At 38.7% G+C, this 16,486-nt stretch overlaps 2 protein-coding genes across 2 annotated transcripts in view; both read left to right on the top strand.

The window, feature by feature from the left end:
- LOC308406050 (uncharacterized protein) overlaps positions 1 to 2,017 on the top strand; it is a gene marked incomplete at both ends in the record, with an annotated part of 40,896 nt that extends 38,879 nt beyond the window's left edge. Inside the window, 7 exons of the mRNA XM_080896854.1 lie at positions 62 to 139; positions 396 to 494; positions 877 to 963; positions 1,040 to 1,204; positions 1,374 to 1,537; positions 1,671 to 1,783; positions 1,900 to 2,017. Coding sequence (XP_080752980.1) covers positions 62 to 139; positions 396 to 494; positions 877 to 963; positions 1,040 to 1,204; positions 1,374 to 1,537; positions 1,671 to 1,783; positions 1,900 to 2,017 — 824 coding nt within the window. The remainder of the gene's footprint in view (positions 1 to 61; positions 140 to 395; positions 495 to 876; positions 964 to 1,039; positions 1,205 to 1,373; positions 1,538 to 1,670; positions 1,784 to 1,899) is intronic.
- A 7,273-nt stretch (positions 2,018 to 9,290) lies between these two features.
- LOC308405822 (C-type lectin domain family 12 member B-like) lies at positions 9,291 to 15,809 on the top strand (the record flags this gene model as incomplete). The annotated part of the gene is made up of 8 exons (XM_080896571.1): positions 9,291 to 9,357; positions 13,868 to 13,945; positions 14,208 to 14,306; positions 14,689 to 14,775; positions 14,852 to 15,016; positions 15,148 to 15,311; positions 15,463 to 15,575; positions 15,692 to 15,809. 8 exons carry the CDS (start codon positions 9,291 to 9,293, stop codon positions 15,807 to 15,809), a joined length of 891 nt encoding a protein of 296 aa, XP_080752697.1.
- Positions 15,810 to 16,486: the final 677 nt, after the last annotated feature.

Below are 16,486 nucleotides of genomic sequence, written 5' to 3' on the forward strand. Positions count from 1 at the left end.
TTTACCTGCCATTTAAACAGTCTTTGTCTTCTGTTACAACATTGTCATTCAATTCTTTCAGTTAAAACGAAGGAAAACAGCGTGTTTGAAGAAATGAACATGAAAAATAAAGAAACTAAACAAACTTCTGACACAAATGGTGAGTTATACAAAGCAAATGCAAAACCACTACTTTTACTACAAGGCATCATGCAAAGTACTAACCAGCCTGTCTTACAAACTGGAAGGGTAGAAAATTTGGTGCCTCATAATCTGCAAATGACAGTGACCTCAACAGAAAAACAATAGCAGCAGTCACTTTAACTAACAAACTAGACTTGACAGCCACCAAATTACTCACATTGACTACCTTTTTTTTTCTTGCCATGAAATCATTCTTTGTCTTCTGCTACAAGGTTACCCTTTAAGTCTTTCAGTACGAAGGCAGGAAGAAAATTTATATGAAGAAATGAACGTGAAAAACAAAGGAACTAAACAACCATCTGACACAAATGGTGAGTTATACAAAGACAATACAAAACTGCTACTTTTACGACAGGAACTGATATGAAACTTGCTTAGAAACTGGAAGTGTGCTGTTGGCATTTTCCTTACAAGAGCTTAATGACAACATCCTCTCAAATCACATTTTGATATGTACAGGATTCACTGTTATTGAAGTTTGATCCATAATATGGGCTTCACCTTGGTTTTGTCTCTGAACTTTTTCAAACAGATTTTTCTGTTTTTCCCTAGACAATAACAAAAAAGTTCATTAATTAGAATGGTTTTATGATTATAAAAAGCCAATTGATGATTTTAAGTTGACACAAGCAATTTAGAATCTTAAAAGTAAGAATTAGTTTGATTGCTATAATAAGTATTTATTTCTCCTAGATAAGCAGTGTGCATGTATAAAATCTTGTACATCAGTAACCATTTGCTGGGGTATTCTGTTACTGATCATGGCCCTTCGCATCTATTGTGAGTATAACTTTTAAAATTAGTTCATCTGCAATGTGTGTGTAAAGCCAAAGAAGTGTTACGTTTTGTTTTTCAGTTACCACATTGTTAATTCATAAGAACAAAGACTTATTGAGGAGTCAACTCAACTGGACAAACACCTCCACTGCCTTTGAAACACAGATCAGAGACCTCATTGCAGAAAACCAGAACCTAACAGAACAAATAAAACTCATGAAGATGGAGCTCAGTCTTGGTCCAGGTCAGTGCAGTGTTGATGCCTACTGTCCCAAAGAAAATAACAGTAGGCTCCAAATCTATCAGCTACAAAAATAGGTCATGTCAAATAAATGTGCACTGATGATCTTTATTAAGTGATTTTTACTTTTTTCTTTTTTTTCTTTTTTCTTTTTTACTTTTTTTACATGCAGAAAAGGTTTGCAACACTTGTCAGGAGGGCTGGCTCCACTTTGAGTCAAACTGCTATGCAATTAATGATGCTGAACTTGGTGAGAAGAAAACCTGGGAAGAAGCTCGAGAAAACTGCAAAGGAAAGATTTCCGATTTGGCTGTTGTAATTAATGGAACAGAAAAGGTAATAAGAACTGTGGCTCATTAGCACAAATTTATTTAACAAAAATACATTTTCTTTTGATCTAAATACACTCTGTGTTGCAGTGTTTTAAGCAAAGTATTTGAGTATTTCTGATAACTTTCTCTTTCATCAGAAATATATCAGTGACAAAAGCTGGAAGAGTTCAGGAGAAAATGGATACTGGATTGGTCTGAGAGCTGAAGGTGGGAAATGGACATGGGTGGATGGAAGTTATCTGACTGATAAGTAAGAGAAACTTTGAGTCAATAACAATTTAATAATATTTTTCCAAATCTGGGATATATCAATTTTGTTTTATACCAATAATTATCAGCTTTAATCAAACTTGTTTTTTTCCTCAGCTCCTGGATTCAGCAGCCTCCTTCTGATGGTCTCTGTGTAATTTCTGTCCAAAACGAAGGATTTAAATCAGTGAACTGTGACCAGAAGAAACAATGGATTTGTAAAAAGAGACTCTAAGTATTTGAATTACCGCAGATAGACTTCAGAAGACTTTTGTAATCTGTAAATATAATTGCATATTTGCAAATAGCTCACTTGGCAATCCGGTGGAAAGTCGACTCCCTTCGTTATTCCCTTCTGGGCCGCCCTTTCACCCTCTATTCACTAGAGGTCCAATATCTATGAGCAAATGGCTCAAGGCTGTTTTGATAACATGACGAAAGCATGCTAAGAGGGCCTTGTGACTGATCAGCAGATATCATGAGCTGACAAGGGCAGGAAATATGTCTTTTAAACCAATACTTTACATTGACTGGCATACATGCATTACAGTGATACATGCATGGTTTTACTACTGACTTCAGTCATCATGATAATTCATATTTCAGTCTGCAAACAGATTCATCTTTAGAAAAATGCTTTTTGCCATTGTGGTTTACAAAAGATTTACAATTGTTTTAAAACATCAATTGTTTCAGAGGCTGGATCAGAGGCTAATTTTTCCCACAGAGATCATAACAACTGCTCGGCAACCAGACCTCGTCCTTTGGTCTAACTCCCAAAAACATGCGTACGTCATTGAACTGACGGTACCACGGGAGGGAGCAATTCAGGAAGCATTTGAACGTAAGAAGCTGTGGTATGCCAACTTGGCAGCTGAGGCAGAGGACAGAGGCTGGAAGATCAAGGTGCGCCTGGTGGAAGTGGGGTGCAGGGCTTTGTTGCCAGTACAACAGCAAAACTGCTTAAAGAGATTGGGTTCAGAGGACAGGCACAACGGCAGGCTATAAGAGAATTAGCTAAAACTGCTGAGAGGACCAGTCACTGGCTATGGCAAAAAGGGCTGACATCACTTGGGCAGCTAAGGCAGTCAGCTAACCGCTCTTCTCCCCTCTGCTCTTCTTCCCTTTTTCTGGGAGGCAGTGGGGAGGTAGAGCGTACAGCCCGATCCAGCGGGGAGGTGTAGGCAGCCAGATCGGGCGCCCCCCTTCTGGCTCTCCTCTCTGCTCTTTCCTGTCTTGTCCCTTTTGTCTTACTTCTCTCTATCACCTTTTCTATCCATTTAAAGAAGTGAGGCTCTGTCAGGGTTATATTTTGTGATTGTCATTTGTACTTAGAAATATATAATCATTTATGCTTAGAGGTATAAAATCGCTTGCATATTGATAAAATGTCTCATCCTTAGTAGGTCTTTAAGACTCTGTGTACCATGAGATGAGAGTACGTTCACTCCTTTTCCAGAGTTTTCTGGCATAGCACACACATCCTAAGGTCACGACAGAGGTCGTATCTTCTCTTTCTCGTATATGGTATGGCAAACACAACTGTATCTGTTTACCTATAAGAGCCTTTTGTTTAGGTGAACTGCTGGACTCCCTGGTCCAGCTATCTGGGGAGTCATTCACAGGGTCACATTTTGACACACACACACACACACACACACACACACACACACACACACACACACACACACACACACACACACACACACACACACACACACACACCCATGTACACACATACACCCACATACATACACATACACACGCATACCTACAAATACACACAGACTGGTACTATTTGTTTACACACATGCCTGTTTAAGCTGTCATATGTTAATGAAACTGCATATTCATGTAACCACAATAAATAGCGGTGCTACGGAGGTGCTGACCGAGAGTGACGGGGTTCAAGCGGCAGGAACAGCGCTAGGTCTCGGTCACCTCCCTCGTGCACGAGATCACACAAAGAGCTCTGGTGTCTTGTGTGTTGTTTTTGCCACTGCAGTAGATTGTCTCAGTTCTTCCAGCAATAGGTTTGTGCCTAGATAAACCTAACAGGCTCTATAAAGGCTAAAGAGAGATAAGTATTATTTCTCAGTTGCAGTGAATCAATAGAAGAAAATAAACAGTAGAAAACTAAACAGAAGAATGAAGAAGAGAATAACAATTTAACATAAACCATTGACACACACTGGGGCCTGATCAACCCTGGCAGGGCCTCCTTGGATGAGGGTGTCTAGTGATAATGGCTGAAACACCTGATGAATCCAAGGTCCACTACTGGCGATGTGTCCCAAATTTTAATATGATAATGTAGATCAGATCTCTAATCCCTAAACCTAACAGCGTTGCACAAATTATAAGTCATGCCTCTGCTAGTTTCGCTTTCTGATAGAAATAAAGATTATCGTTAAAGGTTCAGTGTGTGGCAGGTAGGAATTGGACTCAGAAATACAGGAAAAGGGAAAAAAGGAACAAACTGAAAAAGCAGTTTTATTGATGAACACAAACCAAGTACAAAATAATGAAGGTCAAACACAGATACCAAAAACTGTCACTCTATCAAGGACCCCATCAAAGTTGGAGGAATACAGAATGCACACAGCAAAAGGGAAACATGACAAGTTACGACTGAGATAATATTTACACCGAGATGATAATGAGGCAAAAGGCAAAGGGTAGGGGGACAGCTGACACTAATCACAGATAATGGGACAGGAAGTAGAACCAAAACCAAAGACATACGAACTTGACACAGTGACAGATGATAGCAAACACCGAGATAAAAGTGGATTGACAGGTAATTCACTTATCAACTATGCAATCAGGGAACTAAAGGCACAGATCACAAAACCAATCATAAGTCAAAACATAACACCCAAACCAGAAGTCTAAATAATAGAGAATATAGAACCAAACATACAAGATCCGGGTGGTTAGCACTGTTGCCTCACAGCAAGAAGGTCCTGAGTTCGAGACAAATTTCTTTAATATCAAAGAATGCTGTCAATGTGATTTTAAAGAAATTCAGAGTGTTCTGTCATTGTGCTGTTTATTATTGCTGGCACCAGAAAACCGCCGCTGAATAAATCCTGGATTTTTATACACTTCAAATTCTGCAAATAAGTGTCCTCACCAGAAAAACTATAGCATCGGTTATTTAGTATCTTTAAACCACCATAATAGATTTGATTTATTAACTTTTCATTAACCAGGCTGTTTTGTTTCTTGGCCTGAAAAAACTATGTGTCTTCTGTTGGAAGGATGTAAACATGTTTTTTATATAGTTGCACATAAAAGAAATATGTTACATTTATTTAAATATAATAATTTAATGTCATGGTCTTGGGTCATTAGACCCAGCTTTTGTGTTTCATTTTGGTATAATTTTATGTTTTGTTTTACTTCTTATTTTGTATTACTTCTTATGGTTTGGGGCTTGTGTTTTATTATTTCTACCTGTGTGTCTCTCTCTTGTGCTCTGTTCGTGTCCCTGAGTTTGTGTTGCAAAACTGTCTGTGAGTTTCCGGTTTTAATTTGAAGGTTTGTGTCTTGTTGTGCCTAATTAGGTTCAGCTGTGTTCCCCTCTGGTGTGTCATTCCCTCGTTACCTTGTGTGTATTTATAGTGTGTGCCTGCCTGTGTTCCTTGTTGGTTCATCTGTGTTATTTGGTAATCTCTGCAGCTCTCTGCTCCGCTTTCTGCTTTCCATCCCCTGTGTGTGATTCTGTGAGTTATGGTTTCAGGTTTTGTGTGTTTGTCATTAGTTTTTTCCAGTTCAGGTTTACGTTTAGTTTTGCCCTTGTTTTTATTATTTATCATTCACTGTAAATAAACTCACTTGCATCACCGCTACTGTCTGTCCTCCTTCACTTCCCAGCACAACTGCTGCCCCAGCCGTGACATTTAATCATTGCGTTTCATACACAACCCACAAAAATCTTAAGAGTATGAATACATTTAACTGTCTTTTCTGCTAGATAAGAAGAAGATGTGTTAAATCGTGTCCATCAGTAGTAATGTGCCGGGGAATTCTTTTACTAATCATAGTCATTCTACTATTCTTTGAATATAGTTTAAAAATTACATAAATTGCAATCTGTGTGTAAATTAAAAGTAAAATGTGACTTTTTGTTTGTTTAAATGTTTTGTTTGGGGGGTTTTGTGTGTTTGACTTTGTTTGTATTTTTTAATATAAATGAACTTTTAATGCACAGCAAAATCTCCAGTGTTAAATTAACATTAGAGAGTGTCTATATGGGTCCACACCTCTGAGTGTTAAATACAACACTGTTGAGTGTTAAATTAACACTTTTGACAGTGTTATATGTTTAAAAGTAACTTAGTCAGTTTTGAAGATTAACAAAGACTAACACTGAGCAGTGCTGATTTTCTAACACTGGAAAATAACTCAAAATGTTAGAAAAATAATAAACTAATCTCAACTTAGCACAAGCCTATTAGAAAAGCTGACGAGAACTAACTGTAGAAAACCAGAATCTTAGGCATACAAATGAGCAGCTGGAGACAGAAGAAACATAACTGAAGAAATGCAAAAGAGGATGACATCATGGAATAAGTTCAGTGTTAGTCGAGCTCAGTGGAGCATTGATGCCTGCTGTCCCAAAGAAAACAACAGTATTTTCCAAATCAATTGGCTACAAAAAGACATAATTTTGGGTAATGGTAATTGCATATTGTTCAGCTGGTGTGTGTGCGTGCATGTGAGCGCGTGTACGTGTGTGTTTATGAAAGTTTACAATTAATTCACAAAGTTCATAATTATAGAAGAAGTTTTACTGTACACAGAGTAGGTCTGCTGACGGCATTTAATACAACACAGAATAAGATCTAAATTGGCACTCTGTGGTTTTTCCATTTGTGTCACTAAAGGTTTCTGCAGTGCAGTTTGTATACTGAGTTTCTGTTCCCTGTATTGATGCTGTTTGGCCAACAGAGGGCGATGAGTTACTTCACAACAAGAAAGCTGTTGTCTGAAATATCTGTATTCTGGTATTTTTGTGTTTTTATATAGCTGTATCTGACCGTATGCTTAGCTTAAGTGCATTATATTGAATCACGTTACTGTCACAATATTGTGGAATTTTGACAAAGCTTTCTAATCAAGCCAATAACAACACTGTTCAAGCTGCACATATTTAATTAAGATGGGGAAGAAGAAGAGCTGTCCTCTATATCTGTACTCTTCATTCACTCATACTGTTCACATCAAGCACAGAGCTGCAAGGGAGCTTATTAGTACAGTCCCACGTTGTGCATATTACACATATTGTTGGTCAAATCAAGTTCACTGTTTTTTGGTTGTTTTTTGTTTTGGTGGTTGTTTTTTTTTGTTTTTTTTGTGTGTGCATACTTAATAAACATACATAAATACATGCTAAGAAAATTTAAGGTGGTTCTGAGTGCAAAAAGGTGCCCAACATGGTACTAGCATCACTAAGTCTCTGGTGTGTGTGTGTGTGTGTGTGTGTGTGTGTGTGTGTGTGTGTGTGTGTGTGTGTGTGTGTGTGTGTGTGTGTGTGTGTGTGTGTGTAAAAGAATACACAGTGTAAAGTTCAAATATGCTGTAGGACAAGTTGTTTTTTTCAGCCAAAAGCAGAAGCTGGCCTATGCAACAGTGCAACATCGCTTATTGGTGGCAGTGACATCTTCTACAAGACAATGACTGAATTACACTTTAAAAACAGAACAACTGCTGTGAAGTATGGTTGGGTGTGAGGGAGTTATAGATATAAGACCAACCATTTGATGGAAGATGTGCTTCTGTAACTGTTAGAATGAAGATGTGCAGTTTCTGTCCAAAGTAATTGATGGAAATCAGTAAGCTGTGGTGAACCATGAACCAGTGGATTATGCAAACTTCCGAAATCTAATGGCTAGCCTAAGGAGATATTAAGTAAATTAAAACATGGACATTGTAAGCTCTTGCTGCTGTTTGGCCAATAGTGGGCACTGCATTGGTAATCTCTGGCTCTCTTCCATAGTTTGTTTTTTTGTTTTTTTGTCCTGTCTTTGGATGATCGTTGCCCCTCTTGATACTGTTTGAGGTTTCCTCCTCTTAAAAGGGAGTTTTTCTTCCCCACTATTGCCAAGTCCTTCCTCAAAGGGGAATATTTGATTTTTTTGGGATTTTCTCTGTATTATTCTGTATTATTGTGGGGTTTCTACCTTACAATAGAAACACTAGGGCTCTCGAAAGTCTCGGGAATATAATAAAGTCTTTTATAGCTCCTAAAACTATATCATTAGGTTTAGTTTCTTTGCTGGACATCTTGTGAAGAAAAAGGAACCTGTCCTCTGAGCTGACATAATATGATTTTACATGTTAACACTAGTTTCTATTGTATATCTGAATGTTTTTTGCTCTGTATTGATCATCCGTCCACGTTATATTTTTTATATAATATATACATATTTATATTCTTTTTTTTCTTTTTCTTTTTTCCTTTTTTTTTTTTGCCTGTCCCATTTGGATCTTTAGCCATCAGAATTGTTGTCTGAAGGCCAAGAAAGATGCCTAGCGGATTTACTTTATCAATTGGATCATCATGGCCTTGCCATATTGGTCCATTTGACTGACCTTTATTATAATTGTGTATTTATTTGATTAGTTTTTTGATTAGGACAAACATGACATGGGAATAGGACAGGGAGAAAAAATAAAAGAAAGAGAGGGAGAGAAAGAAAAACAGAGGGAAGAAGAGATGTGAGAAATGGGGGGAAGAGAAAAAAAGAAAACACCTGGATCACCTGTATGGGGATAAGAAAAAACAGACGAGAAAACAAACAAAAAAGAGCAACATAATAAATACAACACCATCACAATAAACTAGCTAACAGTAGATAACAGTAGATACTAAGTATTACATGTTATTGTGCAGTACACAAGATCAACAGCGCACAATGTGCTTTGAGGTAGCAGCCAAGAAAAGTGTAGCTTGTTTTCTGTGAAAGCCACCTGTGTGCACACCTGTCTGGATCGGCACGCTTGTGTTCAAAAGGTTTCTCCATGTAATGATCTGCTAGGGAGTGTGGGGAGCCATAGCCCCGTCCCCCAGGGCATGAAGCAGGTATGGACCACATTATATTTCTGCTTTTCATGCAGTACATGCTGGACCATCACCATATCTGCAAAGATTAAAAAAAAAAAACACACTGACAAATTGTTGCATTGACAAGGAAAAGTGTCTGTTTGTTTTAAGGTATTACCAAGAAAGGAACAGCTGACAACCGAAGTAAATGAGAACAAGCTGCAGACACTGCCACTGAGTTAAAACTGTTGAATATATATCCTGTCACACCAACACTGTGAAAAAAAACTTCTCTGACCTTGCCTATCATCTATATCAGTAAAAAGCAGAAGTTGGACAAAAAGAGAGAAATGAAAGGCGTGGAAACAACTTTTTTTTTTATGATTCTTTTTAGTTTTAACACAGTGCTATTTTTTGGTGCACAAGTTATGAGAAGCTCAACAGAAAGACTTCAGCAATGGCAGAGCAGAAGTTTAACAACACACCAGTCAATCTAAAACCTAAAAAGCGATGCCAGTCAGAAGGTAAGCTAAGCTAATGCTATTCCTTCTTCTCCCCTGTGCATCATTCATATTCGATGATTAATTATTTTCTTTTTGATCATTTCCTTGTTCCAAGGGTCACCATGTGTAAATACCATACAATTGTAATTTCTGATCATGCACCAGTGCGGGTTGATATCTCATTTCCAATGTGTGCGCAAGGCAATGGTTCTGGAAATTTGATTCAGCATTAATGTAAGATGAGTTTTGAAAATTCATTTGCAAGTTGAATACCACATCAAGCTTTTTCTAGAAATGAATAACACTCCAGATGTTTCAAAATCTAAAATTTGGGAGTCACTAAAGGCATATTTGCAGGACCAAATTATTTCTTTTTCTACTTATAAGAATAAAAAGCAAAATGAACAGCTTCGAGAACTGACAGAGCTTATAGCAAACATTGACACACAATATGCCACCAGCCAAATGCAGAGGGTACTGCTTCAGTCTGAATTTGACACCCTCTCAATTAAAGAAACCAAGAAGCTTTTCACTTAGACAAAGATATCATGTATATGAGCATTGTGAAAAAACATCATCTTTTCACATCAGCTTCGTCAATCCACTACAGCCCAATCTATACCCCACTTACAGTTAGACACAGGTAAGATAGTAACACACCCTGATGGAATTAATGCTGCTTTCAAGCTATTTGATCAGGATCTCTATACTTCCTGCACTGATTATCCAGAGTTGGACTTGGATTCTCTTGTTTCTCAGCAGGGGCCCAAGCGGTTGGTAGGGACGGAGGTTACAGGTCGTAACTTAGTCTCTCTCAGGGAAGAGATTGTCTGTTCCCCCAGGACATTTAAGGACTCTGGTGGCCCCCCTTCACTATCACTACCACCATGTTACAACCTGTCTAGGGCCAGGCAATAACATGAGCGAGACACCCCCCCCCCCAAGACCCAATCAGCGACAGGAAGCAAATCCGTTCTTTATAATGTGATTTATTTACAAAGTGATAAAAAGAGGGACAACAAAGCAGGAGTGTCAACACTTCAGGGTGAGCCAAGGCCAAGATAATAAACAAAACAAATCTAAACTGATTCCCACACCACTGACCTAACCAAAACAAAAACCATAAATAAAGACTGCGTCTAACCTCCTCAACTAATTCAAAACAGGAGAAAACTGGTGATCAAAAGAAACAGCAGCTCACCCCTACCCATTCCACTTCCACAACTGTCAAGATAGCACTGCAGCCAGCGGCTGCCACAGGTATACCGCTGGGTCATGAGGAGAAATGCGAGAACCTCCCCCGCCGCGGCATTACAGCCTCATTTTAATGGGCGGGTCCTGCTGCTGGAACCAGTCACGACGGAGTTGTACATCCACGCACCAATCGAAGCAGGGCCCTGGCGCAGCTGAAAGAACAAACGGATACATTGACTGCACAAAATAAATACATAAAATGCAAATTCGTAACAACCATCACTACCACCATCACTAACACCATCACTACAACCTTTATTGCAGTCCTAGCTCAGTCAGTAGTTCTGTTAGTAGCTCAGTCATAAGCTTTGTCACCGGTTCAGGCTCCTGCATTGTCACCCGCCCAGTTACTTGTTCAGTTCTTGGCTCAGACATCAACTCTGTCTCCAGGTCACTCATTAGTTCAGTCACCAGTGTAGTCATGTACTCAGCCATCTGTGTACATGATGTCCCATCTGCTTTTCAGGCTGCAGCCCGAGCTGGGTGTCTGTCTCACGCAGCTCAAACTAACTTCACCTCAGCCAGAGGGTTTCCGTACCATCTGGCCATTTGTCTGTTCCAGCTGGGGGTTTATGAGAACCCAGCCAGCATCATGTCAAGTTAGCTGGGGGTTCTGGAGAGCCCAGCCAGCATCAAGCCATGTCAGCTGGGAGTTCTGGAGAGCCCAGCCAGCATCAACCCAAGTCAGCTGGGGGTTCTGGAGAGCTTGGACAGCATCACGCCACGTTAGTTGGCGGTTCAGGAGAACAGTTTTATCCAGGTGCTTTGTCTCAGCCACAGGACTCCATTCTGTCTGGTCCTAGTCCTGGTCCTGCCTCATCTGGTCCAGCGGTTGCCATGGCACCACCTCGACCATGTCTAGCTCAGCGTGGGCGGCCACCTTCCTGTCTTCTGGCTGGACTTTTTCACTGGTCCAGACAGCCTTCAGACCTGTGTCACCACCGCCGCCTTCCACGCAGCCGGCCTCCGGACCTGTTTTGTTTCCGCCGCCTTCGGCTCGGCCGGCTTCCAGACCTGCTCTGTCGCCGCCACTGCCTTTCATGTGGTTGACCTCTCTCCTGTGTCCAGGCTGCTTCTGCTTTCCACGCAGTCGGCCCCTGGAACGTCTGGACTTTAGAGTTCTGTGCTGCCGTCCCCCGGGTTGACCATCTGAACTACTGAATTATGGATTTTGTGCTTTTGGTCTCCAGAGGTGTTTTTGGACTCTTGTACTCCTGTCTGGAGATCCAGATTTTTATTTTTGTCATGTCTGTGTATTTATCCTCCAGTGTTCAGAGTCGTATCGTCCCTTATTGCTGTGTGTTACTCTCCCGGTGCTTCCTCCTGATCTTAGATCTCCCAGTATAGTTTTGTTTTGTATGCTTTTCCCCTGCCAGCAAATTAAGTCACTGCCTCCGTTAGTCCTGCATTTGGGTCCTTCCCTGCTTGCCTTCACACAGCACATTCACCATGACAGACGGCAGCATTGGGAGCAAAAATAAGTGAGATCACCAGGAGAAATACTATTCACAAGTGCTCTTTGTATGCAGATGACCTCCTTTTGTACATTACAGACCCAGAGGCATCAAATCCTTCAGCTCTGGACCTCATTGGATCCTTTGGCCGTCTGTCTGGTTAAAGATTAACCCTAGCTAAAAGTACACTGTTTCCTATTAATCATCTGCAAAGGAAGCTGATTACTCAACCTTTCATTTTACATTGAAACACTCCTTATTCACCTTTTTAGACAAAAATTTACCCCTATATTAGAGAAAACAAAATCAGATTTGGCACGCTGGTTAGTATCACCCATCTCTTTTGCTCAGCGGGTCAGCAATATTAAAATGTTAGTCCTGCCTCGATTCATGTATCTCTTCCAGATGATAAACCTTTTTCAACCATTTAGATGGACTCATATCATCTTTCATTTGAGACAAAAAAGTTCCAAGAATCCGTAAACCCCTTTTACAGTGTGCTAAGTCGGAAGGGGGCTTGGCCCTACCAAACGTTATGTATTATTATTGGTCTGCCAATATTGTGAACTTATCCACCTGGATGTGGGCTTTTAGGGAAGGCACTGAGCCACTTTGGTCCACCATGGAGCTACATGGAAATCTCACTACATCCCTTGTTGGAATAATGTGTTCAAGCCTACCAGTCAGTCGCAATGTTAATTTTAAAAATCCTGTGGTTAAAAACTCTCTTAATGTTTGGTTTCAGTGTCGACAACATTTCGGTCTGGGGTGATCGCTTGTCTGCTTCCCTATTGCGTCAAGTCATCTTTTTTTTTTTTACCAGCTTTTACCAGCTTTTTACCAGATGCAGGGTTTGAGGTTTGGTGCAGTAGGGGAATTATCTGTTTCTCTAAATTTGTTTGTTAAAGGATCATTTTTACCTTTTGAAATGTTATCTAAAGATTTTGGAATCCCAAAGACTCACTTCTTTAGATACCTAAAAGTCCATAGCTTTGCAGTTAAACATTTCACTTCTTATCCAAATCTACCTACTGATTGTCTGCTTGAGGACTGTCTGCAATTTATATATATATTTATATATATATATATATATATATATATATATATATATATATATATATATATATATATATATATATATATATATCACTCAAATACATAGCATGCTGCAGGATACAAAGGTGGACTTCTTGTCCAAAGACAGACACGGTTGTCTTTGACAGATTTGTTCACATAGTAGTAATTCTTGTTTGTGTGCATATATTATACATTTTCCTGCATCCCTGCAAAGCCAATGTTTGTAATCGCAACTCCAGGTAAACTTTTCTATTTTTTTTTTTAATGGAAAATTATAAATAAAATTGTCAAAAGAAATACGGTCAATCAACAAAAGCTATTTTCAAACTCAGGTTGTAAATCATGTAAATGAATGCCTAGATCTTTATGTTTTAATCATTTCAGTACATTTCTTTTACTGTTTTTTTACTGTAATAGTAAATGCAAAAAAAACCCTGACAAAAGACAAGTAAGATGTTGAGCTTACTAAAAGTGCTTGCACAAAAGACAAAATTTCCCTTGATAATGCAAGGTGAGGGTCTAAACCTCAACAAACAATCAAAAACTTTTGTGCATTGCAAATAATCAAAATATGCTTTGGAAAATTGTGGTTACTTAGTAACTAATTAATTCCAAATACCCTTTAACCAACAAAACAAATCATATTACTCAGATTAACTAACCTTTCTTAACCAGGCATTTCTTTTTTACCTGCCATTTAAACAGTCTTTGTCTTCTGTTACAACATTGTCATTCAATTTTTTCAGTTAAAACGAAGGAAAGCAGCGTGTTTGAAGAAATGAACATGAACAATAAAGAAACTAAACGAACTTCTGACACAAATGGTGAGTTATACAAAGCAAATGCAAAACCACTACTTTTACTACAAGGCATCATGCAAAGTACTAAACAGCCTGTCTTACAAACTGGAAGGGTAGAAAATTTGGTGCCTCATAATCTGCAAATGACAGTGACCTCAACAGAAAAACAATAGTTTTTTTGTTAGTCACTTTAACTAACAAACTAGACTTGACATCCACCAAATTATTCACATTGACTACCTTTTTTTTTCTTGCCATGAAATCATTCTTTGTCTTCTGCTACAAGGTTACCCTTTAAGTCTTTCAGTACGAAGGCAGGAAGAAAATTTATATGAAGAAATGAACGTGAAAAACAAAGGAACTAAACAACCATCTGACACAAATGGTGAGTTATACAAAGACAATACAAAACTGCTACTTTTACGACAGGAACTGATATGAAACTTGCTTAGAAACTGGAAGTGTGCTGTTGGCATTTTCCTTACAAGAGCTTAATGACAACATCCTCTCAAATCACATTTTGATATGTACAGGATTCACTGTTATTGAAGTTTGATCCATAATATGGGCTTCACCTTGGTTTTGCCTCTGAACTTTTTCAAACAGATTTTTCTGTTTTTCCCTAGACAATAACAAAAAAGTTCATTAATTAGAATGGTTTTATGATTATAAAAAGCCAATTGATGATTTTAAGTTGACACAAGCAATTTAGAATCTTAAAAGTAAGAATTAGTTTGATTGCTATAATAAGTATTTATTTCTCCTAGATAAGCAGTGTGCATGTATAAAATCTTGTACATCAGTAACCATTTGCTGGGGTATTCTGTTACTGATCATGGCCCTTCGCATCTATTGTGAGTATAACTTTTAAAATTAGTTCATCTGCAATGTGTGTGTAAAGCCAAAGAAGTGTTACGTTTTGTTTTTCAGTTACCACATTGTTAATTCATAAGAACAAAGACTTATTGAGGAGTCAACTCAACTGGACAAACACCTCCACTGCCTTTGAAACACAGATCAGAGACCTCATTGCAGAAAACCAGAACCTAACAGAACAAATAAAACTCATGAAGATGGAGCTCAGTCTTGGTCCAGGTCAGTGCAGTGTTGATGCCTACTGTCCCAAAGAAAATAACAGTAGGCTCCAAATCTATCAGCTACAAAAATAGGTCATGTCAAATAAATGTGCACTGATGATCTTTATTAATTGATTTTTATACTTGCAGAAAAGGCATGCAAAGCTTGTCAGGAGGGCTGGCTTCCCTTTGAGTCAAACTGCTTTGCAATTAATGATGCTGAACCTCATGAGCAGAAAACCTGGAAAGAAGCTCGAGAAAACTGCAAAGGAAAGATTTCCGATTTGGCTGTTGTAATTAATGCAGCAGAAAAGGTAATAAGAACTGTGGCTCATTAGCAAAAATGTATTTAACAAAAATACATTTTCTTTTGATCTAAATACACTCTGTGTCGCAGTGTTTTAAGCAAACGATCTAAATACTCAAACTAATTTGAGTATTTCTGATAACTTTCTCTTTCATCAGAAATATATCAGTGACAAAAGCTGGAAGAGTTCAGGAGAAAATGGATACTGGATCGGTCTGAGAGCTGAAGGTGGGAAATGGACATGGGTGGATGGAAGTTATCTGACTGATAAGTAAGAGAAACTTTGAATCAATAACAATTTAAAAATATTTTTCCAAATCTGGGATGAATCAATTTTGTTTTATATTAATAATTATCAGCTTTAATCAAACTTGTTTTTTTCTTCAGCTCCTGGATTCAGCAGCCTCCTTCTGATGGTCTCTGTGTAATTTCTGTCCAAAACGAAGGATTTAAATCAGTGAACTGTGACCAGAAGAAACAATGGATTTGTAAAAAGAGACCCTAACTGTTTGAATTAGCACATTTAAACTTCAAATTACTTTTCCAATCTGTAAATATAATTGCATATAAGCAAATAGCCTGCTACACTACTGTGGAGAAGGAATGCTTGCCAATCCGGTGGTAGATCAACTCCCTTCGTTATTCCCTTCTGGGCCGCCCTCTCACCCTCTTTTCACTAGAGGTCTACTATCTATGAGCAACTGGTTCTGGGCTGTTTTGATAACATGACGAAAGCATACTAAGCGTTGCACAAATTATAAGTCATGCCTCTGCTAGTTTCTGTTTCTGATAGAAATAAAGATTATTGTTAAAGGTTCAGTGTGTGGCAGGAATTGGACTTAAACATACAGGAAAAGGGAAAAAAGGAACAAACTGAAAAGCAGCTTCACTGATGAACACAAACCAAGTACAAAATAATGAAGGTCAAACACAGATACCAAAAACTGTCACTCTATCAAGGACCCCATCAAAGTTGGAGGAATACAGAATGCACACAGCAAAAGGGAAACATGACAAGTTACGACTGAGATAATATTTACACCGAGATGATAATGAGGCAAAAGGCAAAGGGTAGGGGGACAGCTGACACTAATCACAGATAATGAGACAGGAAGTAGAACCAAAACCAAAGACATACGAACTTGACACAGTGACAGATGATAGCAAACACCGAGATAAAAG

Source organism: Rhamphochromis sp. 'chilingali', assembly GCF_963969265.1.
Source record: "Rhamphochromis sp. 'chilingali' genome assembly, chromosome: 11".
Taxonomy (NCBI): Eukaryota; Metazoa; Chordata; class Actinopteri; order Cichliformes; family Cichlidae; genus Rhamphochromis; species Rhamphochromis sp. 'chilingali'.